The 25,305-nt window shown below is 37.6% G+C and overlaps 1 protein-coding gene across 3 annotated transcripts in view; it reads left to right on the top strand.

The window, feature by feature from the left end:
* The window catches only part of ACLY (ATP citrate lyase), a 64,630-nt gene that overhangs the window by 28,014 nt on the left and 11,311 nt on the right, over nt 1-25,305 (top strand). Inside the window, exons 8-22 of one of the 3 annotated variants that reach the window (XM_083378232.1) lie at nt 1,825-1,943; nt 2,743-2,879; nt 3,841-3,902; nt 5,889-6,006; nt 6,723-6,877; nt 7,233-7,323; nt 8,950-8,979; nt 12,969-13,110; nt 15,048-15,216; nt 17,408-17,512; nt 18,385-18,581; nt 18,665-18,746; nt 19,756-19,866; nt 21,883-22,010; nt 24,809-24,902. In XM_083378232.1, coding sequence (XP_083234358.1) covers nt 1,825-1,943; nt 2,743-2,879; nt 3,841-3,902; nt 5,889-6,006; nt 6,723-6,877; nt 7,233-7,323; nt 8,950-8,979; nt 12,969-13,110; nt 15,048-15,216; nt 17,408-17,512; nt 18,385-18,581; nt 18,665-18,746; nt 19,756-19,866; nt 21,883-22,010; nt 24,809-24,902 — 1,740 coding nt within the window. The remainder of the gene's footprint in view (nt 1-1,824; nt 1,944-2,742; nt 2,880-3,840; nt 3,903-5,888; nt 6,007-6,722; nt 6,878-7,232; nt 7,324-8,949; nt 8,980-12,968; nt 13,111-15,047; nt 15,217-17,407; nt 17,513-18,384; nt 18,582-18,664; nt 18,747-19,755; nt 19,867-21,882; nt 22,011-24,808; nt 24,903-25,305) is intronic. The other 2 variants (XM_083378233.1, XM_083378234.1) reach the window with 2 other exon arrangements.

Raw genomic sequence — 25,305 nt, 5'->3', positions numbered from 1 at the left:
ACAAACATATTTGACCAGGCGCTAGATCTCTTAGCCTTCCTCAGTTAACATCCTTTAACACCATTAAAATAATCCAGAACTGAACTAAAATTGCTTGGTAGGGGTCTTAGAATCCACACTATGGAAAATGTCTCTGAAATACTTTTGATGGCTCTTCAGGTAGGCTAATACACATGCTGATGACTTACTTGTGGTGCATGGATTATTTTTGTCTGGGCAGAACTGGAATCCAATAAACTGGTTCTGCTTTGAAAATCTGAACATTCTTTAAATGGTTTGCTTTTGTTCATCCCAAATTTGAGTGTCAGAAAAAGTTGGTTGAATGTTACAAGCAAATGTAACATTTATCTCTTTTTTTGTAAAGCTCTTTAATGATTCACATTGTAATATAACTGAGAAATCCATTTAGCTCTTTTTCTTCCTTCTTCCCAGCTTGTGTATAACAGCGCAAGTGCCTTCTGTTCAACCTTTTAATGAATAAGCTTTAATTCTGGCCTCATTGAATCATCTTCTTGCCAGACACTAATGAAGTCTCAGACTTTGCACTATTTTAGAATTTTAATGAAAATAACCCCCATACTAGAAGAGCTGAAATCAACATTCTCATAATACCATCTGGGATGTTCACTTAATCATTCAAATGTCTGTTCTGCCATTCCAAATCACATTTTCCCAGGAAAGCTTTCAACATATGTCTAAATTAAAATTAATTGTTTTATTTATTTAGCTGTTTATCCATAATCAAAAATGTATTTAATCCATTTCTTTTTTTAATTGCTCTGAGGACACATATCTATCTGTGAGCCACTCCATTTGTTGTAGTTTTATATCCACAACAATTCATTAGATTCTATTGTCCGTATTTTTTACTTTTTGTCCACTATTTGCCAAGGATAGTTGTGATTGCTTTTGAATCACAAGTTATCTGGTTCCCTTTATCTACTTTATTAATATGTTTGTATTAGAAGCTTCAAGATGGTTTTAAAATACCTTTGTTTTCTTAATTTCCAAATCTTCCTTCTATATAAAATCATCATGGTGACAAGGCTTGTTTTAGGACCTATAAGAATAGTGCAAAAATTAGAATTATGGCCTCAGTGATTTTTAATATTTGCTTCTCTGTTCATATATGTAAGTGTCCAGGGAGAGGGCTGAAGACAGACAGAAGAAAAGAGCCAGTCCCATCCCTAGGGCATATATTAATGGAATGGTGCTGGAGGGATTCACTCAGTCATTCTACATAATCCATCTTAAATGTGGTGAAAGCAGTGCAAGACTGTTTATCACATAGTTAACCAATCAATGCTTCCTGTTTGTTCCCTTGCAACTGATTGAACCCCCACTTAATCTAGTACAGGATCATGAGGCCGGAGAAAGTTGATTGAGCATTTGCACATATCTGTTCAACAAGAATGGCCAACCTTTTTGGACCAAACTTTTTTTAAAAAAAATAGAATGATTGAAACTCGAATGACCGGTGACAACATTTTCAGACCTTTTTTTTGTGGACAGGGAGTTTATAGGAACAAAATGAATCCTGATGGCTTTGCTGGGAACTACTACAATTATTTTAACTCTTTATTTTTGCAAAAACCTTTTAAAAAATCTGCTACTATACCACTAGATTTCAGAGTCTTGGCTTTTCCTATAGAATCTTGGCAATTGAATTGGCATTAAGAGTTGAAGATTCTCTAAATTAGTCTCCTGTATCTTTACAAAGATGATTTTGATCTCTTGTTTAGTCTTGTTACAAGAAGAACTTTAAATGTAATTCTGCTCCTTGAACATTTTGATTCAAATGATATTCAAATGATATGTCTGCAGGAAGCCTATATTGCTGACCTCGATGCCAAGAGTGGAGCCAGCTTAAAATTGACCATCTTGAACCCCAGTGGCAGAATCTGGACCATGGTGGCTGGAGGCGGTGCCTCTGTGGTATACAGGTACCAGGTTTTGGTGGAAATGATCTGGCTGCCACTACTTTAGTGCAGATTGTGATCCAGTCCAGTAGCTGTAGTAGGTAGCTGTTTGCTACCCTTTTGTGTGCCAAAACCTCAGCAGGGTTACATATTGTTGAATACATAATTCTTCCTGAATCCAGCAGCCAGGGTTTAAGTGTCACCATTTACTTTCATCCTGTTAAGCATTGTCAGGAAGAAATGCTGGGATCACAGCTTTGGGAATATGTGTGGAACTTGCTCTGTAGCACATTATTTTAAATATTTAGGTACTGTTGACACCTAAAAAATGGCTAGCTGGAACTTGGATAAATGTGTGATTGCTAATAGCTTTTTACTATGGGGCGGGGGAAAGAGAGTTAGGACATTTATACCTGGACATTTGGTCCAGATAGCATCAGGATAATCTTTGCTCTCTTTCTGTTGCTTTTAAAAGCTTATTTTTTAGCAAAGGTGCATATGAGTGTTTTCAAAAGCTTAGTTTCTAGAGCTCAGTGAGCAGACATTAATGTTTTTCATGGTCTGATGCTTAGGAAGTAAAGTACATTTCTGCCATAGTTTTCCCTAACAGACATTTTATGTGGGAGAAAGTATCTCTAGATCTGTTAGAAAGATTGGCTGTGTAAATATTTAACAAAACATCAATACTGCTGTACTCTAACTCTGAAGAATTGCTTGAGTTAGCTGATGCTCTTGTTTCTGCAGGTAGTTTAGTAGTTGCTTTAGTTTTCATGAGGGCTTATGCAGTTTTTGCCTTTTAACACCCCATGTGCATTCCATTTAGTGACACCATTTGTGACCTTGGTGGGGTGAATGAATTAGCCAACTACGGTGAATATTCTGGAGCTCCTAGTGAGCAGCAGACCTATGATTATGCCAAGACCATCCTCTCCCTCATGACACGAGAAAAACACCCGGAAGGTAAAGGTCAAATTGGAAGATGCAGGCACCCTTTGTTCCTTTAATTCTGCATGTCCTTTGGCCAGAGATCTGCTCTGTTATTAGAATGAATACAGGAGCCACGATTCCTCCAAGCCCCATGCTGCTGTCTGATGCTCTGAAGTGACATGGATGTGCAAGTGCAGGATAACCATGGGAGGACCAAGAAATAGATTAAAGAGGATAACAGGATGGATGTAATGAGAGTCAAGGGGAAGTATAAAAACAGGAGAGAAAAAAGAAGGGAGGCTAGCACATATGTAGAAATGGAAGACATGTTAGAAAGAAATCAGTGGAATGGGATGCGAGAGCGGCTTTCCTCTGCCAAGTTCTCTTGATGCAGAGTCTGAGATAATCCATTTCTCTCTCAGTATCTTCAGGGATTTAGAATTGATTTGGGAAAGATATAAATTCAGGTAGTCCTCAACGTATGACCATAATGCAGCCTATCCAACACAATCTTATGTCGTAACATGTGAAAAATGAGTTGATCACATGACTGACCTGATTTTACAATCTTTTTTGTGGTGGTTGTTAAACAATACAGTCATTAAACAAACGCCACAGTGGTTAAGCAAACCAATAGTTGACTATGGGGATGGTTTCACCAAAAACTAGAAGTAAGTGCCAGTTTTCAGCAAAGCTGTCGTAAAAGAGTCATGCTGTGTTGCCAAGCCCCAAAAGTTTGGTCACATGACCTGAGGGGCCCAACTATCAGAACTTTGAATCTGGGTTATAAATCCCTTTTTTCAGGTCACTTGTGACTTCGAACAGTCTTTAAGCTGTTTGAGAAGTATTGATACTTGCTTAAAATGAGCTATTATTACATTTCTGAGTGCAGTTGCCTGCTTCTAAATGGCTATAGACCTGATTATATATTTATATATTCTTGCCAAATCTTTTCTCTTGTTTTAAACTTTTACTTTTTCCTTCTCTTTGCAAGGCAAAATTCTAATCATTGGAGGAAGCATTGCTAATTTTACCAATGTAGCTGCCACTTTTAAGGTAAAAAAAGATGCTGACGTAGAGCCTGTTAATGGCCATTTGGATGTACGGTTTGGGAAGATGCATTCACCTTTGGAATTTCTTTCAACCCTGAACTGAAGACAGAAGCAAGTCTAATTTTAGGGAACTTGGACAGTTTTTGAGCCAAAATACAAGAAATGGAACCAGGCTATTTGACATTCAGTGCAGTACCTAGTGTTGATACCCACAACTTCACTTTTGTTATTTGGTTCTTTGATCTTCTTTATCCTGGGTTGCCCCCACGAATGCATAGGAAGTGATAGTTGAACCTATATAGAACCGAAAAGCAAAGTGCAGTTTAAATTCTATTATAATAATGAGCAAACTGGTGACAAGTCATAATGAAATAAAGACATATCATAATTATTATAAATGAACCAAACTTTACAAATTTCTTTGCTCTTATGCTGTTTAATTGACTTTCTTAGTTATACATTCTCCTTTCGGTAAATAACTCATAAATATATTCAGCTCAAATATTTTTCTTGGCACAAAACAAATGAGTTGTTCTAGGCCAGACCATACCTTTTAACTGGAAGGTAATAGAATTAAGAATTAAAAATAAAGAATTAAAATTGAAAGAATTATGTAACAATAGATCAGTAGAGCTAACATAACTGGCAAATTACATATGATGATTAGCATTGATATATAACAAAGTCAGTCAAGGGAGAAAGTGATAGTATAATATCAGATCAAATCAAAATAGAAATTTTTTAACAGAAAGCAATACCAGTTTTTCCTTAATATGATGTCATTTTTGTTAGGTTTATTTCTAACAAATTCTAGTGAGTTCCTTATCGTTCATAGTCAAATGAGATTGCTATAAAGTGCAATTCATGAAGTTAATTGGAGAATAAGAATAAGAATAAAAACAAGACCTAGTTTGGTCTAGTGCGGGGGTAGGCAACCTTGCCTCTTTTATGACTTATAGACTTCAACTCCCAGAATTCCCGAGTCAGCAGAGCTGACAGTCCATGAGTCATAAAAGAGCTGAGGTTGCCTACTCCGGGTCTAGTGGTTAAGGCACCAGACTTAGAAACCAGGAGACTGAGTTCTAGTCCTGCCTTAAATTTGAAAGCCAGCTGCGTGACTTTGAATTAGTCATTGTCTCAGCCCAACCCACTTCTCAGGGTTGTTGTTGTAAGGAAGATTAGAGTAGAAAGGAGTACCTAAGTATGTTCCCTCCTGACTTACTTATAAAACTAATAGGCAGGATAAAAAAATATAATCTAAATCTAAAAATATTGATGTAAAATGTTTGTCTATATCTTCAAGTCCCGGCATTGTCCAACTTCAAAGCAATATTTCAGTATACTGAATACCTGTGATTTACCAACTATAAATAAATCTCTCTTGCTAATTTGTTCACATCTGGGTTGTTGTTGTTTTAATTTTGCAAAGTTAGGGAGAAAACCCAATTTAGATTTTTGAAAGCCAACTGTAGCTGCTCAAAGCATGACTTCCTGGTCCAAAGATAGATTTCAGCAAATTCACTAAATTCAATTTTTGACAAGTGTTATTCTTCAGAAGGCTTTATTCTCTTATTCACAGCATTCTTGCATTTGATTCAAGCTTTCTTTGTTTGAGACTCTAAGAAATTCTCACTACCCCATATCAAAAAATGACCAAGCTAAAGTTAAAAGCACAATGTTAAGATGAGAGGCTTGAATTTGTATCCACTATCTGGCATTTTAGGCATCAGTGTTGCTTTAGGTAATAATAAATATGCAGGAATTAACTTACCTGCATTATCAATTAAAATATGTAATTGAGGAAATACAAAAATGGTTTGTTTGGAAATTAACTTTTCTAATGTGTTGCTCTGGTTCTTTCAGTCCCAGACAACAAAACAGCAAATGCTACAGTTCCCTACCAAATATTGCTCTGTGAAATTGCTGAGTTGTTTTTTGATGTTAGAGTATCTATATGTATGATTTTTTTTAAAAAAACAAATTTTTACAGGGTATTGTTAGGGCGATTAGAGATTATCAAGGCCCTCTCAAGGAGCATGAAGTCAGGATTTTCGTGAGGAGAGGTGGCCCCAATTACCAGGAAGGCTTGCGTGTCATGGGGGAAGTAGGTAAGGATGCCCAGTGATTGTTTGAATTTATAGTGGGCCCCCACTCCCCTCCAGAAAGGCTGAGATAATAGCTGCAATAAAAAATTGTGCCTATTTCTCATATGTAAGCCAAAATGAGGAATAACAGCTCTTCAACTTTCTTTCCCAAATGACTAGAACATTGCAAAATCTCTTTCAGACTGGAGTGGAACGAGCAATAATAATGTTATTTCTGTTGGTTCCTGTGTGCTTAAGCTAGCAGCTCCTCCAGCATTTGCTCAGTTCAAAAATAGGACTATTTAAAAATCAGTTGTTGCTGGGGCATTAACTGGTTGGCTCCCTTTTAGTCATTCTTCAGTGAACTGAAGGTTTTGCATTCGCCTGGATTTGAATATGAATTTCAGCCATGTTGATTAGGCAGAGTGCAGGGAGACAGCTCTGACCAAGTCACCCAAAGAATCTTGGGCAGTTTTGAAAGCAATGTTCAAACACTGAATATATTTAACTAAGCAAGCGGGCTATATATGAAAGATGGCTTGGAGGACACTTCCATTACCGCCATCTGGGTTACTGAAGCTTTTAATTGCTAGTCTGTTTAAATTGCCACTTTCATCCTTGCAACTTCATTACCCAGCAGAATTTACTGATTATTTTGTACATTTGCACTTTTTCCTCACTAACTTTCCAGGATAAACCTTAACAATAGGCTAATCCACTTCTGTTCTCTTTGCACTTAGGAAAAACTACTGGCATTCCCATCCATGTCTTTGGTACGGAGACTCACATGACTGCCATTGTTGGTATGGCACTGGGGCACCGGCCCATTCCAAACCAGCCACCTACTGCTGCCCACACTGCAAACTTCCTCCTTAATGCCAGTGGCAGCTCCTCTGTAAGTGTCTTCTTTGGCCTTCTGTGCTGATGTGGCCTATCTTCCTGCTTGCAGTCTTATTCAGTCTGTGCCTGGATTCTAGGAAATAGAGTCCAATTTAAATAATGGGAGGACATTATGACCTTCAGGAACATTGGTGCTCTATGCAGTAGGATGTTGCATTCACATTGTTTGCAGAAGCTCAGTAGATCAAATAGAATATCAAAATGTGCAAGAGACAGTGTTGTGATCATTCTTCCTAAACTTTTTAAATTGCTCTCCAAAACTTTTACCTGCTTTGTAGAATACCAATCAACCCATCCTTACAGCATCCATCTCTGCTAATCCTGTTTGTTTGTTTTTTACCCCTCTTCAGACCCCAGCACCAAGCAGAACTGCATCATTTTCTGAAGGCAAATCTGATGAATTGGCTCCAGCTAAGAAAGCCAAGCACACAGTACCTTCTGGTAAGCTCATGTCCTTTTTCTCTTTGAATGCTGTTGCAGGGACGCCTTGCCATTTGTCTGCAATCCTTTTGGGTTTATTCCCAGAACATTTTTGGCCTCAATTCCTAATGTTCTCTCTGGCGCTCATCAAGCCCTTCATGTGGATTTTGGGCAGCTAATTAAAGATATGAAGAGGAGGCCAAATAGATTAGCACTAGGGAATATCCTAACATATAAAGGAATCTACAGTTTCCAATTATAAAATATTAGTATATGTCAGCAAAATGTGTAGGCTTTCAAAATAAAGAAAAATAATAAGAAATTTAAAAATGTTTTTTTAAAAAATTGAGCATTGAGAAAATGCTTTGAAGGGTTTGTGATGCTACAAAAATCCTTGCACCTGTAAATTCCTTTGTTCTTCATTAACTTATTTTTTGTGGAAAAATTGCCAGAATGCAGGAAAACTAGCATCCTAAAATGTACACATCCTTGGGAAGACAAAAGTGTTCTATTTTCAAGGAATATTTTGTCTATCAAGGAATTCTACCCGTCTGCTATGAGATCTCTGCATTTTGCTAATAATTTGGGTTGGGCTTTTTTGTTTGTTCTGCAAATGTTCTTCATTTGCCTTATAGTCTAACTACAGCAGTGAGACATAAGATTATGGTTTTGAAAACAATGAATTTGGGGTGGGTGTGGATGAAAGGTCTCTAAATGCCTACATGCCTCCCCATTTGCCTGGAAGCACATCATACAAGTATGCATAAGCTTTGTATAGGTAGTCCTTGACTTACGACCACAATTGAGCCCAAAATTTATGTTGCTAAGTGAAACATTTGTTGAGTGAATTTTGCCTCATTTAATGACTTTTCTTGCCACTGTTGTTAAGTGAATCATTTCAGCTGTTAAATTAGTAACATAGTTGTTAAGTGAAACTGGCTTCCCCATTGACTCTGCTTGTCAGAAGGTTGCAAAATTTGATCACATGACCCCTGGGGACATTGTCAACCCTCATAAATATGAACCAGTTTCCAAGCATCTGAATTTTGATCAAATGACCATGGGGATGCTACAGCAGTTATAAGTGAAAAATAGTCATGTCACTTTTTTCAGTGTCATTGTAACTTTGAACAGTCACTAAATAACCTGTTGTAAATCGAGGACTACCTGTGTAGAGCTGCATTCATAACAACTGCTATTGCATGTGTCAGGATATGTAGGTTCAGGCAGGATTTACCATTTCCATGGCTATTATAGTAGTTCCTCAATGCCGATCCTGTGCTTTTGGAAGGAATGGTTCTCTTAATCTTCCTGTGAGTCTCTGTTACTGACCCTTTGAGGTGGTATTACAAAATAAGTGCCAGTGGTGGTGGTTGGTTGTTGTTTTTTTTTTAAAAAAAAGTCATAATGAAACAATCTTCCCCTTTTGAGTCATTATATTACATAATCAGTGTTTCCATTGAATAACCTTTTCCCTTCCCCTTCCTCCAGTGAGATTCCAGAGCTGTAAGTTTGGGGAATGCATTGTTTGAAAGCCACTACACTAACTCTAAAATAAATCTGCTCAAACTCTCCCTAAACATAATGTGAGCCAAAACCCAGGAACAATTGTCGAATTTCTTGCAAAACTGATTCTCTCTTTAACAGATACAACCCCATCTCCAAGACCTGTTCAAGGTAGGACTACCGACCACTACCTTAGCGTGTCCAGCCTTGCTATCAGCTGCTTCTGCAGTTCTATTTAATGGGTTTCCTGTGTGTTTGGGTTTTTGGTTAGCTTGTATTATTTCTGCTGTTTATATTCTTGCAAATTTCTGCAGTAAGCCTTGGTTAATTTCTATCCTCCTTTTCCCCTAGGAATAGGGCTTTTTAAGGCACTTCCCCCTCCCCCATTTCCCATTTTTATGTTTAAATTTATGAAGGACCCAACACAGCTTCTTAACACCAATTGCTACTAAATCTTACTGAATCTCTGTTCTGCTTCCAGTGACACTTTTTCACAATGGGATCTCTAATTTTAGTGGGGGCCTTTTCTACCTACCAATTGGCTAGTTCTGTCAAAAAGACTACTCCTGCAATGCCTCCTATTATTTTAAACCTACTGGTATTATTATTTAAACGAACCCAAACTTAACTGCAGCAACCCAGAACAGCAGAAAAAGGAAATGGAGCATCTGTACAACACATTCCAACAAAATGGATACCCACATAACTTCATCAAAACGTCCCTGACCACTCAACCCAATACAGGACAACCAACACAAACTCTAAAAAGAATTACACTGCCATACATCAAGAATATTTCAGAAACTGCAAATAGACTACTACAACCACATGGAATCAGCGTAGCACATAAGCCAACTAAAGCCCTTCAAAACATCCTAAGTAAACCCAAAGACCCAGCAACCCCAGAAGAAAAAACAGGAGTCATCAACAACATACAGTGTAAAAACAGCAACAACTACTATGTAGGACAAACAGGTAGAAGACTGGCAGAACACATCCATGAACACCAACTGGCAGTCAAAAGGCATGACGAAAATTCTTTAATTTCGCAGCATGTAGACAGATTTAACCATAGTTTCAACTGGGAAAATGTGAAAATGCTAGACCAGGCTAAATCCAAAAATGCCAGAGAATTTCTAGAAGCCTGGCAAATCAGCTATCAATAGATACATAATTAACAACATCTATTGATTATGCAAAAGAGACAACCAGCCCAAAAGAAAAAAAGACTCCAGCACCTCCAATAATCAGCACTCAGATCAGCATAGGTTAACTCCAAGGTCATCTTCAGACCAACGATCAAGTAAGCAATACTCCAATCAAAAAACTGCCACCGAGCCATTATTAAACAGCCCAACCAAAGAATCCCTAAGACCACCTCCACCCACACAGACAAGCAAGACCCCAGAATATAAACAGACAGCAGACACCACTCTTTACTAGCACTGATGATGTTACCTAGTTAGGGTAATGAAATGCCTGCAAAAAAACACGCAAGCTCAGAGAGCACCAAGGATCCCTCATTTCAGCTCTGAGCTACAAATATTCTCAATTGGTATTTTAAACCTGCCCTTTTAAAATAATTTTATTAAAAAATTCCAGTACAATAAATGTAAAGGAAATGAAATAAAATAGAAAAAAATGGAAAAACCAGAATTATTACTTCCCCTCTGCCTTTTGACTCTCAGTACTCTTAAATGCAGACAGATGGGCAGACAGACATACAGACATTAAGCTACATCCCTCTTTACTCCCATTCTTCCATGAGCAGGAGAATAGCCTCAGTCCCAATCTTTTCTCTTTTGTTGCCTTTTTTCTTTTACTTTTTAATTATAAGCCAGCCAAAGTTGGAGTTGAATGGCCTATAAATTATAGAAACAAAGTTGGTAATAGTCCAGCATGTCTTAACTAAACTAGGCATTATCTAGTTGTGTCGACCAATCGCTAGATTCTTAGCAATGGAATTACTGGCTGGAGAGTATTTACAGTTGAAGTCCTCATATCTGGAAGATAACTAAACCAGATACGCCAAACTAGTCCATCCCAAAGGTACACCCAAAGAATACCATAGGTTTCTCAATGGAAAATTCACGCAGTATAAATATAGATTTCTTTTCCTCCCTTCTTGAGATTCACAATAGCAAACCCTAGAGCAGCTTTACTCTGAAAGATCATGTGAAAGTCCAGTAAAACTGTTTTATTGCTAATCATGCCTACGCACAGGAATCTTCTTAATTAATGGTTATCGCCTGCTTGAAGTTAGATAAAGGTAGTGAAATTCAAGTGAGATTGGACTTAGTTTGGATGTAGCTACATAGGAATTGTAGGCTGATCACTCTTTTAATTCCACCTCCAGATTCTGCCATTGCTTCTCTTACAGTTTAGATACTTGATTAATTCCAGGTGTATCAACCTGTTGGCACTTTGTGCATAGAAACCCTAGGCAGTAAAAGAGGATTACTCCTACTCCACAGGCAATCCTGATGAGGATTGTATCAAGCATGTAACTGGATATAGCAGAAAAAACATACCTTCTTTTTCAGCTTTTTCTTGTTAAATTCAGGCAATCATATGGTCATTGTCTGGATTGATGGAAATTAAAACCTAATTTTCTGGAGATTATTGGAATGGAAAGAGCTTCTCCTAGTAGTTTAAGATTTTTATCTATGTTAAATAATCAAATACCCATTTCAGTTCCACCCTATCTGAGTGTTTGTAGTGGATTGTGTAGTTCTAAAGGTTTTGTGCTATTCTGTGTGTATGTGAATGTTGTTCAAGCCCTTTTTGTAATGCTACTAAGCAGGTGATGCTAGTGTGAGTGCATTTGGTTGTGGTTTGGTAGCATTCTTCAATAGTGAACAATTTCCTTATGCCACTGTCTCAGGTATTTGATAGTTTACTTACACATTGCACGCTAAAAACATAAGCTCTGTTGATTTATCACTTCCTAGAAAGGTGCTTTGATTTATAGAAACTGTCTAATATGGACTTTTTAAAGCTTAGTTTTTTGATGACAAACTGTTAGAGTTTGGAAAACATCTTCCTTTGGAAAGTAATTCACATTGTCTTTGGTGGCGCAGTGGTTAGAATGCAGTATTGCCGGCTAATTCTTCCCACTGTCTGGAATTCGATCCTGAAGGGCTCAAAGTTGACTAAGCGTTCAGAGGTTGGTAAAATGAGGATCCAGATTATTGGGGACAATATGCTGACTCTGTAAACCACTCAGCCTTAGAGAGTGCTGTAAACCACTATGAAGCGATATATAAGTCTAAGTGCTCTTGCTATTTCATGGTATATGTTATTAGATGAGACTTCCAGCCTGATCAGGATATCTTCAAGGAAGACCAAACAGCCCTGTGACCCACTGGATCGTTCATTAAGTAAAAGATAGTGCAGTCTGATGTGACCAGAATAAACATTAAATTTTAGGCTGACCATATTTTTTTAACCTAATGCCGAACAGTCCTATGATCATCTAAGAAGAGTATGTAGCAAGTAGAAAAATAATTGTATGGCAAATGAATTTCAATAATGTCAATATTAACTTCCCTAAACATATAAATGGAAAGGCCAAGGGTAGGCAAAAAGCCTTGGGAGTCAGAGTGATTTCCGACTTCCTGCTGGCTTTTCCATTGACTTTATTTGTGGGTAGCTGACAGAAAATATCAGAAATCATGGCCATATGAGTACAGGGAGGCTGCAATGGTCACAACTTTGCAAATAAAACTGGCTGAACATCATGGAACTTTCAATTCCACAGGAGCAATAAGTCCTGGATTTTTTTACACAATTATTTACGATAACAGAGTCAACAATTGTGATGTTTACTACAATACTTTGGGCTAACGAGGTAAACAACTAAACATGAGAGTTTTAATAGTATACAGATATGCTCTTGTTTGCATGAACAGCTGCCTCTCCTATTTGCTCATGCCAACGTCTCTTATTATTTAAGCCCTGTTATAGTGCCAAGAATGATAAATTTACCTATAGGTTTGTAGATGATATGAAACAAAAAGCTATCTGGCTGCTTCATTTCAAGTGCTTTGCTTCATACGAATGGCTGGTATGCTGGCTCATTCCCTTTAATGCAGGGAGTAGTGACTGACCAGTCTTGTTTTTGGCCACCTTATAATCATCTATTCCTTTTCTGTTTGCAGGCAAAGCTACAACTTTATTCAGTCGTCACACAAAGGCAATTGTGTGGGGAATGCAGACTCGGGCTGTGCAAGGCATGCTGGATTTTGATTACGTCTGCTCAAGAGATGAGCCTTCAGTGGCTGCCATGGTTTATCCATTCACGTAGGTTCATCACATGCTCCTCTCAGGCTACCTTGCTTCTTTCTGCTCATATAAGATTCCATTCTTTTTTAAAATAATAATGCTACTAATTTTCTTAAATGCTACAGATGAAAATAAAATATAAAATAAAACAAAACTTTCAAAAGCAATTCAACAAATATATATATGTATATGTATATAATTAGATTAAAAGGGACGCGGTGGCTCAGTGGGTTAGGACGCTGAGCTTGTCGATCAGATGGTCGGCAATTTGGCGGGTCGAATCCCGAGTGCCGCATAACAGAGTGAGCGCCTGTTACTCGTCCCAGCTTCTGCCAACCTAGCAGTTCAAAAGCACGTAAAAATGCAAGTAGAAAAATAGGGACCACTACGGTGGGAAGGTAACAGCGTTCCGTGCGCCTTTGGCATCTAGTCATGCCGGCCACATGACCACGGAGACGTCCTCAGACAAGCGCTGGCTCTTCGGCTTTGAAACGGAAATGAGCATCGGCCCCTAGAATTGGAAACGACTAGCACGCATGTGCAGGGGAACCTTTACCTCTTACTATAATTAGATTATGCAAACTGTCATAAAATATACACAAGACTATGACATGAAAGTAAAAATAGAAGAAACAGGGGAAAATCAAAATATCATTTATGATACAAGAATAGTAATTATACCTTTATGCAAATAACCGCACCTCAATTTTTAAATAAAAAATGACTCTTCACCACACAGAAACATGTATCTTTTCATCAATAAGAAACCATTCAAAAGCTAAGAGTTGACAAATGTAACTAAACTCCCCTTCAAATCTGGTGTTCACATGTCTAAACATAATTACCCTTTTAGAAACAGTCCAAGCATTATACATCCAAAGCTCCTCAAAAAAAAGAGAAGTTCCAGATTTGGGAGCTATAATTTAAGCATACATTAACATCTATAAACTGCATTTTCCTTCCAAGAACTCAGACCATCATAGTAAAAAAGTCTAACCAGACAGGAACTACCAAGTGGCACAACAAAACATGTACAAAAATATCTTCAAATGTATTCGATCTCTAACCTAGGAAGGATAGTATTCAATTTTTTACATATACTCATTGGAGAATCCAGCAAATATAAAAACAACTTTTTTATTGGACTAACAGATTTATAATTACAACTCGCCTGGCCTCATTGAAACCTTAAAATGTTATAATGAAGGGTAATCCAATTCTTTATTTGGAATTTCTTGCATATTATCCAAATGTCATTATGTAATTTAAAAAATGTTAAGAATGGGTGGTTCATTTAGCTTCTGTAACAGCTTTATTAAGTGCAGTAATTAGAATTTTCTCTCCCAAAGCTACTGTTATTACAGTTAGTTACAATTGTGATTGAACCAACAACTCTTTTTCACTAGATTAATCATAAATTTAATCTAAATTTTCATATGCCAACTATTTAAATTCCTATATGTTTATATAGAGAGTGTCTCAAATTTTCAAAACATTTTTTAATTACTCTGATCCATTACTGGATCCAAGAGTGAATTAAAGTCACCAGCAGCATCAATTATCAATACTGTCTGTAAACAAGAAAGATTTGCAAACAATTACATTAAATTTCTGCCACCTCTCTGGTTGCTATAATTCTTGATGTAAGCCATCTGATTATTAATTATCAGTATACTATGATGATATACTGTCATTCAATCAATATTCAGAATACTGAAAAAATAATTATTGCCTAATTTAGATAACAGTTCTGGGAGATAAACTGTTTTCAGTGAATAGGCTTAAAGCAGGGTTGAGGAGAAATTTCCATCTATCTGTTGCTCCACCAAAAAGTGAGGCAGTTATTGACTTAGGTAAATGTACTGCAGTAAAGCCCCATGCCTGTACTAATAAATGAGGCACTGTGTACGTCTCTAGCCAAGACATTAATATTGGCATATACTTATTTTGGACAGAGGTGACCACAGACAAAAATTTTACTGGGGTCACAAAGAGATACTCATTCCTGTATTCAAGAATATGGCAGACGCCATGAAGAAACACCCAGAAGTGGATGTGCTGATCAACTTTGCCTCTCTCCGTTCAGCATATGATAGCACCGTAGAGACTATGAATTATCCTCAGGTATGTGAATGGGCAAGGATTTCTATGAAAGTAATCCTCATGAGTTATTTAGTTATACTAGAGATGATTTTTGCTAAGATGATAAGGCAGTGCGTTGTGCTACCCATCCTTAAATTAAACTATGGGTGGACAATCCTCTAGGCCCTAAGTTCTTCATTGGTTGGATAGGATATATGTATGTCTCTATAACATATTTACCTGAAGCCTTTTGCTCTCTTCATGCTGTTCAGGAGTCAATAGGGTTGACTCTTTGGATTTGCAATTTCAAATAAGTTTAGATATAACATTTAGTCTATTTTACATAATACTAGAAGAATTACTAAAATACTGTGTGTTAAGTACTGGTTGCTTTTAAAAACTGTACTAGAAATAGTATTACAACAAATTGGCTGTTTAAGTGCTAAAACTGTATTAAATAATGGCAAATAGAAGTTTCAAAGTCTAGGAACTCTCTTCTGTATTTTAATATCAAAGCAAAAGCATCAAGTTTTAGTACAATTTATGACAGTCTAAAATTAGTAAAAATCTTGAAGTTTTTTTCAAGTAGCCATGTAATTTGCTAGTGTTTCCATGGAGCTGTACGTATGCTTCTGTGTTAAAGGAACAGAGAATGTGGTAGTGAAATTGTGTTTAATTTTAGAAAATCAGCACTTCTATGGAAAAACCAGAAGCATGTTTTTAGCTTGAAATATACAGAAGTGGTGTGACTGAGACATCACAGAAAACAGTATGAAATCAGGGTATCTGGAGCCTCTCATAGATTTGTATGCTAATTATGCCCAAATTTTACAGCCTACACTTTACAGCTCTTAGTGGCTGTAAGATGTGTGACATCAATATCAGATAATGGGAAAATATTTGGATATCAGCAAATCTGGGGCCATTTTAGAATAGTTTGATAAGTTTACTGAATCTATTAGAGGCAACTATTTTTTTATCAATTATACTTTTTAAAAACCTGGTGCTGATTTTGCAACTGGAGCACTAAAATTGTTCAAAAAGTTTTTGAAGGAAATATTTATTTAAAGAAAAAAAAGTTATAGAGCCATGTTTTTGTCATACATTGCTTGCTATTGTTTATTGGCAAAGGCTAATTAAAGTGTAATAATCATAAGACTATTTAGCCATAGTTAGGCTGCAAATTAGAAAGCCTGAAATCAAACTGTGTTTAGACATAACTGAGTTATCATTAAGCTTAACCAAAGAAGATGGGAATGGAGATCTGATATTTACATACATACATACATATGAAGGGTCCTTGGTGCTCTCTGAACTTGCTTATTTTCGTGCAGACATTTCATTACCCTAACTATGAAGCATCATCACTGCTCCAAAAGCACCAAGGACCCCTCATTTCAACCCTGAGCTACAAATATTATCCCCCTCTTTGAGATGCAGGAGGAAAGAAAGAGAAAGAGAGAAAGGAAGGAAGGAAGGAAGCTTAACAAGAGTTGTTAATTATCAGATCACGTACTCAAAATTCACATATTATGTAATATAATAATAATAATGAGGAGGAAGGGATCTTGGAGGTCATCTAGTCCAACCCCCCTGCTCAGACAGGAAACCCGATATAATTTCAGACAAATGGCTGTCCAGTCTCTTCTTAAAAACTTCCAATATTGGAGCATTCACAGCTTCTGGAGGCAGGTTGTTCCACTGGTTAATTGTTCTAACAGTCAGGAAGTTTCTCCTTAGTTCCAGGTTGCTTCTCTCCTTGGTTAGTTTCCATCTGTTGCTTCTTGTCCTGCCTTCAGGCACTTTGGAGAATAACTTGACTCCCTCTTCTTTGCGGCAAGCCCTGAGATATTGGAACTCTGCAATCATGTCATCCCTGGTCCTTCTCTTCATTAAACTAGACATACCCAATTCCAGCAACTGCTCCTTATATGTTTTAGCCTCCAGTCCCCTAATCATCTTTATTGGAATACATCTGGAATACATACATGTTTAAGAAGAACCTATAAACTTATCCTCTTCCATCCCCAGTTTCCACAGTGTGCATGATTTTAAAAAATCATTTTGGCTGAATCATGAATTTTCATTCCTTGTCATTGTGTCCCAATCTTAAAATCAAAGTTGAGAATAATATATTACTAGAATCATTTCCTGAATCTCCATTTCTCATGAGCAATAGAAAAAAAACCCTCTCAGAAATCAATATTGGTGCTACTTTCTTCTTGGGCTTCAGATCCGTACAGTGGCCATCATTGCAGAAGGGATTCCTGAGGCCCTGACCCGCAGGTTGATCAAAATGGCGGATGGGAAAGGAGTCACAATTATTGGACCAGCAACGGTGAGATCAGTTTTATTTTCTTTTGGCTTTTTTACAGACTGTGAACTTCTTGCTGCAAACTAAATGTATTCCAAGTGTGCCAGCAGGTTACAGTTTAGAACCTGTAGAGCTCTAAAGAGGAAAATTATCAGAAAAGCTTGATTAATTTGTATAAATGCATCTTACTGGGGATAGTGAATCACTGATTAATCACCACTTCAAAGTATTTAAGCTTCAGAATCCATGGGAAATTTCCAATCTCTTCCTTCTCTTGGTATGGCTGAGTTGAAAACTGGCCCCTAGTCATCTGGTATTATGTATTTTTGCCAAGACTTCAGCACAAAACTTCATATTGTGCTACAGGTCATATTTAATATACGGTGCTATCATCTCTGTGGCCCAAAGCTTCCGCATGCATTGACAATCCCAGAGTAAAGATCTGCCTCATTATTGCTTCATTATCTCTTAGATTCACCAAGGCAGGAAAACATTTTAAAATACTGTCTAAATTTTGATAAATGTAAAGTTCCATTCTATGATGAAATGTCCAAATCTTAGTGTTGGGGTGGGTGGGTGTTTGATTATGACAACCTTAAAAATTATGGGCAAAGAATGCCTGTTTTTTCATTTTGCTTCATGTAAAATGTAATGGACAGTAGGTAAAGATGAGAGCCAATTTGGTGTAGTGGATAAAGCACTAGGTAGAAATTAGGAGACAATCAATTCTAGCCCTGGTTTAGGCAGGAAACGAGCTGGGTACATGTAAACTAGATAATGGGGGGGGGGAAATGAGAGACAGTCTACATGATGCAACTGTCCTGAACTGAACCTGATTAAATTAATTGTTTGAATTAAGAGATCTTGATATTTCAGCTCTTTATTTCTGTTCATAGGTTGGTGGAATTAAACCTGGCTGCTTTAAGATTGGAAACACAGGAGGAATGCTGGATAACATTCTGGCATCCAAGCTGTACCGCCCTGGTAGTGTAGCTTACGTCTCCCGCTCAGGAGGGATGTCCAATGAGCTCAACAACATTATTTCCAGGACCACAGATGGAGTCTTTGAAGGTGTAGCCATTGGTGGAGATAGGTAAGAGCAGTAGTTACAAATGTTTATTTTGCCTATTTTTGTCTTTTAAAATACTTTTTAAAAAAATGTTCTCTTCTGTCCAGATATCCTGGTTCTACCTTCATGGATCATGTACTGCGTTACCAGGATACTCCAGGAGTGAAGATGATTGTAGTGCTAGGAGAAGTAAGTATCTTTTAGTTTCTAATTTGAGCGTAATTTGGAAATTGGATCTTTTCCTATAATGGACTCTTTGTGTAAAAATGAACTTGTGATTTATGTTTTGGATGATTAGACAAATAGATTATAGATAGTAATATATTGTAACTTTAGGAAGAGAGCTTAAATATATTTGTACTTAGAACTGCTATAAAGAACATCAGAAATTACTACTTTCTTTTTTTTCTTTCTTTTTTTTCTGTTCTTGCACTTTTTGTTTTTTTATTTCTTATTCTTTTTTCTTTTTTATATTCTTTTATCTTGTTTTAATAAAAATTCTACAATTATATATACACACATATACATATAGAAATGGGATCTTTTCATTGACTTCATAGAACATTTTTTTAAAAAGCAAGAGTAGACGAGAACAAAAATACACAGCATTGTTGTCTTCTGCAGCCAGTGTCATAAAGCCAAGGATCAGAAAGCCTCTCTCTCTTACTACTAGCCACGTTGGCTAGGCTTCCTGGGAAGTGTAGTCAGCATCACTGGGAGGGCAACTTATTTTCTATCCTTATATCTGCTGTGGAAACATAAATAAGTCATCTAGAATACGCTTACCAATTTTACCTAATACCACGACATTGTTGAATGATTCTACACCCAAGTTGTGCTACAGTTGAAACAGAGCTTTGATTTTTTTTATGTCTAGCAGCTCTCTATCACTGTATTACCTTAATTTTGATATAAATGTATTCTTATTTCACCTGCCACTTGGTTTAATTTTTAAAGTCTTAAAAATATCTTGATTTTGATTTTTTATTATTACTACCATTTTACTCAGATTCATATTTCACTCCATGTCAGCAGGAGGCTTATGTTAATACTTCTCTTCATCTAATCGTCTCGTTTAATAGAATTAAATTAAACTTAAGGCTGGTTTGGTGAAATCAATATTGTGCCTTATTTTAAAAAAACACCATATATGGACTGCATTAATATATTTGGCTCCAATTTTGTTTCAATTTTTTAGATTGGAGGAACAGAAGAGTACAAAATTTGTCAGGGTGTTAAAGAAGGCCGGATCACTAAACCTGTTGTGTGCTGGTGCATTGGAACATGTGCTACTATGTTCTCTTCGGAGGTAATCATTGAATCATTGGCAGAATCAGTCTATCTTAATTAAAGATGAAGGCCATTCAAGTCGTCACTAGTTTTGTTGCTAATGATCACTTGCTATTTTTTAATAAAATAAGACTTGATGTTATTCCACAACCCGTGAAAGATCTAAGAACCATCTTTCTGCCCCTTTGATAATCAACCAATCTTTGTATCTTCTATACCAGGGCTTTTCAACTGGTGGTACGCATACCACCTGTGGTACATTAGTACATGGGAGTGGGGGAGGGAACGAGCCAGCACAGGCAAGGACTTACTGTGAGAGAGTCCTGCAGAGTTGCAGAGTGGCTGAAGCGAGGCAAAGGCCGCAGACTCACTTCTGGCTCCCCCCCCCCCATGAGAAAGGAGGAGGAGGGGGTAGAGGCAGGAGAAGCTATAAAAGGAGGAAGTTTGGGCAGGAGAAGGAGAGAGGAAAAAAAGAAGCAGCCTTGGGAGGAGGCAGAGTCAGCTCTAGCTGCACCGAGGGGAAAGGAGGAGGAGGAGGGTAGGGGGAGAGGAGAGGAGATCAAGCAGGCTGACCATGAGCCGATCTAAACTGCTGTGGCAGCCATCTGTACTGGCAGCAGCAAACAGGCAAGAAATGCAGCGGAGGAGGGGTCACCCTACATTAGGAGTGAAGAAAGGCAGCAATGAAGAAAGGCAGCATTGGCTGGAGGTAAGACATGGAGGGAGATGGATTGTGGAAGGATTCTTATGTGCTTTTGTGATTTTGAAGTTCTGGGATTTGTGCAATGTGGGATTTGTGTTTTTAAGGAGTGTTTGGCAGTTTCTTTTTGGCTGATGGCTGATGTCTCGTGTTAGCTTCTATTGCTCTGCTATTGCTAGCTGTAAGTTTTGCTGCAAGGGATTTTGAAGTGTTTTTCTCCTGAATGGATTTTGCCTGTAGCATTCCTTTACTTATGAATGGAGCCATTTGGGGAGGCTGCCTTAGCCGGCAGCCAGTACTTATGTACATTTTTTTTTCTTCCTTAAGTGCAGGCTGCGCTCCTTAACTTTCCTTTCTAGCCAGTAGCTAAAAGGGGAATGCGCCCTCAATGGCATGTCTTTTTCTGTCTCTGGAGGCTTTTCCTTGTTTGATGAATATATGGAAGAGGGAAAATATGGGGGAGGGGGTTGGTTCAAATTCTTCCTTCAGAAGGAGATGGGAATGAGAAAGAGGGAGGGAGGGAGGGAGGGAGGGAGGGAGGGAGGGAGGGAGGGAAATCCCGCCTTAGCACTTGGCCACCAGCAGCCCTGCCATTGACTCTGCTTGTCAAAAGGTTGCAAAAGGGGATCACATGACCCTGGGACACTGTGACCATCATAAATATGAATCAGTTGCCAACAATCCAAATATAAATTACATGACCCTGGGCATGCTACAATAGTCATAAGTGTGAAAAATGGTCATAAGTCATTTCAGTGCAATTGCAAATTTGAACAGGGTTTTTTTTTCTTTTTGGGCATCAAGTTTTTGACACCTTGCTAGGTGATACTCAAATATTGCCATATCCTAAAAGTAGATATGGTTGAAAAGCCCTGTTCTACACTATCATCGTCCATATTCAATGCACACTGCTTTAATTCTTTAAAAATGTATAAAAATGTATGAGTTATTAATTTTGCATACTGTAATTATAGATTCACCTGATCAATAAGATTTTCATCTGAGGCCAGGTGTTTCTGCCAAATGAGATAAGACAAATGTCCACAAAAACCTTTTTTCAAAGGGGAGACGGTTATCCCATATGTGGAATTCCTTCCACATAGACGCTCATTTTGTGCATATGGTCTTTTTGCTACCAAATAAAGATTATTCCATCATGCATTTTAGATGTAATTTTAGTGTTTTCAGTTATTATTCTATATGCTTTAATTCTTAGTCTGATTGTAGGCTGCATTTTTTACTATTTATAGCTAGATTTACTTTGTTTTATTATACATTCTTTTTATTATTATTCTGTTTAGTATTTTATGTTTTATATGTCCTTTTTGATAACAGGTACAATTTGGCCATGCTGGAGCATGTGCCAATCAGGCATCTGAAACTGCTGTAGCCAAGAATAAAGCACTAAAAGAAGTGGGTGTCTTTGTACCCCAAAGCTTTGATGAGCTGGGCGATGTAATCCAGTAAGTGACATTATGTCAATAAACAATATCTCTTGGGCTTCCTGAATAATCTGAGAAATAGTATTATAAGATTACTCAGGATCTTCAGAATAGAGTCACTCATCCTTTGATGGACTACATGGTGGTCTAAGAATTATAAATGGCATTCTTTACTATTATTGTGTCTGAGCAAACATCAGCAAACAGATACATGAATCAGGCTACATGTTATAATCACCATAAGAATTGTTTTGTCTATTGCAAAGTGGAATATTCTTTATTAATGGGCAAAGCAAAGTAAGTACCGTATTTTCCGACGTATAAGACGACCCCCTACATTTCCTGTTAAATTATAGGGTTTGGGCTATACTCGCCATATAAGACTACCCCTCTTCCAACACACACCAAATAAAAATTAAAAAACATCAGATTTGATTTTAATATGGTAATTTTAATTCAAATGCTTATGACATGCAGGTGCTTAGCAGGAAAACTATCACTTATAAACATAAGGCTGTTTGTCATCAAACATGTAAACATAAAACAGTGCAAGTGGATTAAACTATAATAATAATAATAATAATAATAATAATAATAATAATAATAATAATAATAATAATAATAATAATTTGGAGGGGACCTTGGAGGTCATCTAGTCCAACCCCCTGCTAAGGCAGGAAACCCTATACCATTTCAGACAAATGGCTGTCCAGTCTCTTCTTAAAAACTTCCAGTGTTGGAGCATTCACCACTTCTGGAGGCAGGTTGTTCCACTGGTTAATTGTTCTAACTGTCAGGAAGTTTCTCCTTAGTTCTAGGTTGCTTCTCTCCTTGACTAGTTTCCATCCATTGCTTCTTGTCCTGCTTTCAGGTGCTTTGGAGAATAGCTTGGCTCCCTCTTCTTTGTGGCAGCCCCTGAGATATTGGATCACTGCTATCACCCTTCTCTTTGTTAAACTACACATACCCAATTCCAGCAACCATTCCCTATTTTCCTAATTCACTTTTTCACTTTTCCTAATTCACTCTAAAGCTTTCCCTGCGCAGCGCCTTATGTAACACCAGCTGCCTGCAATTAGTGCAGGTTTGCATCCCACCAGGCTCAAGGTTGACTCAGCTTTCACTCCTTCCAAGGTAGGTAAAATGAGGACCCAGATTGTTGGGGGCAATAAGCTGACTTTGTAATAATGCTGCTTGGGGGGGGGGTGAAAGCCCTAATAAGCAGGCATATACACTGAATGAAGGCTATTGCTAAGCACATTGATTTGTGCTTTAAATTGTAAGCCACCCTGAGTCTTCGGAGAAGGGCAGGATATAAATGGGATTTAAAAAAAAAGACCAAATGGGAGATCCGCTCCAGGTTTTCCAGCCAGCCCGCCCAGTTCCTGAGTCAAATGTGTCCTTAGAGCTAAGTCGCTGCTCTGGCTGCTGCCTTCCCCACCTGCCTTTCAAGTTGCTCTTGCATTCCCCACCTGCCTACAGCTGCTCTTCAACTTTAGAAGGAAAGATGCCCAGACCCCAGCCTGTAAAAAATCACAGACTGCAGCTTCTTCTCCAATTGGTCCCGCTTTCCCTGCGCAGACTAAATGGGAGATCCGCTCCAGGTTTTCCAGCCAGCCCTGTCCCTAAATTTTCAGCACCCGGGGTATAAGACGACCCCTGACTTTTGAGAAGATTTTCATGGGTTAAAAAGTAGTCTTATACGCCGGAAACTACGGTAGAAATCTCTCATGTGGTAACAATACACATTGTGTGAAGTTATACAACTGTATGTTTGGAATAAGTTTTTGGGTGAAACCATTGAAAATAAATCCTGGTTTTTAAAAAATTGCTTAGTAAAATAGATGAATTACACTAATGGAGGTACTAAGTTTTGCAATGCATCCCCTATTTTCATTTGAAGCACTAACACCCTTTCTGCCTCCATCAGTCAAAATTTGCAAGTCTGGGTTTGGTAAACTTTGCTAGCAGCATAAAATTATCAAAGTCCCTTGACTTATAACTTTTAGATTCTTTCCTAAATCCTTTGCTTTATCCTTGCTATAGCTATTTTCACAACCTGATCTCTTTAATTAAGTTACACTGAAGGATAAGCTGTAGTATCCAACTGATTTTGTTCTAGGGGAACTTATTTGGTGTATATAGTTAAAGATATTTTATTGAACAATTTATCAAGTGTACATACTAAAGAAAAGGAAATTGAATACCGTATAAAATGGGGTTTCTCAGTTTCAGCAATTTTAACATGTGTGGATTTCAACTAACAGAATTTCCTAGCTACCATTCAAGTTTACACATCTTAAAGTGTCTGAGCTAACAAAAAAAAACTGGAATGTATTAGTTTTTTTTTACTTTTGAATGTAAGTAAAAATAAGTACAAACACAAGGACTTAAAAGGTTTAAAAATACAGAAAATCTTCCTTCTCAAAAAAGAAAAAGCCAGGTGAAATCTTATAGAAGTATGTCATAATATGATATCCATATTTCTTGAATACGGAGCTTAAAAAATGAAAATGGATTGTATATACTATTCTAAAGGTAGATTTTAATTGAGTTAGAAATTAAATTCTGCCAAGCAGTTGCAAAGGTTTCTTTTTATTTGGAGATTTATGGAACTTGTTAATTTGGGGCTGTAATTCTTGGAAAATATAAATACATAGAATAGCAGATTGAGTCTTAATTGATTATTGGATTTGTGGAGTTCTAGTGATCATTATCTGTGAGTATAAGGAGATGATCTTCAAAATAGATATAATACAAGCCCAGTATCTAATCACTGGGTCAATCTGTAACAAATTAAAATTGTTTTCTCTCAATAGGTCAGTGTATGAGGATCTGGTTTCTAAGGGAGTAATTGAGCCAGCACAGGAAGTTCCTCCTCCAACTGTGCCAATGGATTACTCATGGGCAAGGGTAGGTTTACTCTTAATAGTCTAGAAGAGGTACCCATGGGAGGTAAATGGCTGAATGAGCTTGAAATTCTTAAAAACATGCTGTGTAGCTCAGCGTTCCCCAACCTTTCCAGGTTGGGGATTGTTTTGTGTGAGGGCAGGTGCATGCATGCACACAGCTTCAGTCAGTCAGCGGCCACCTCTTGCGCAAGTGGAGCTATGAGTGCTGGCATTGGTGCCTGCCGCTTATATGAATTGGGCTGTGTGCACACACGCACCCCACCACTCATGTGGCCCTCTTGCAAATAGGCCACAGCCCAGTAGTGGCCCATCGGCTACAGGTTGGAGACCCCTGATGTAGATGATAGCTTGTAAAAGTGTTTATTAATATGTTTGATTATAATTGGATGATCAGCTTAGTTCTG

Source organism: Vipera ursinii (genome assembly GCF_947247035.1).
Source record: "Vipera ursinii genome assembly, chromosome: Z".
Taxonomy (NCBI): domain Eukaryota; kingdom Metazoa; phylum Chordata; class Lepidosauria; order Squamata; family Viperidae; genus Vipera; species Vipera ursinii.
The sequence above is the reverse complement of the archived record's forward strand: the minus strand, read 5'-3'. Positions and strand labels throughout refer to the sequence as shown.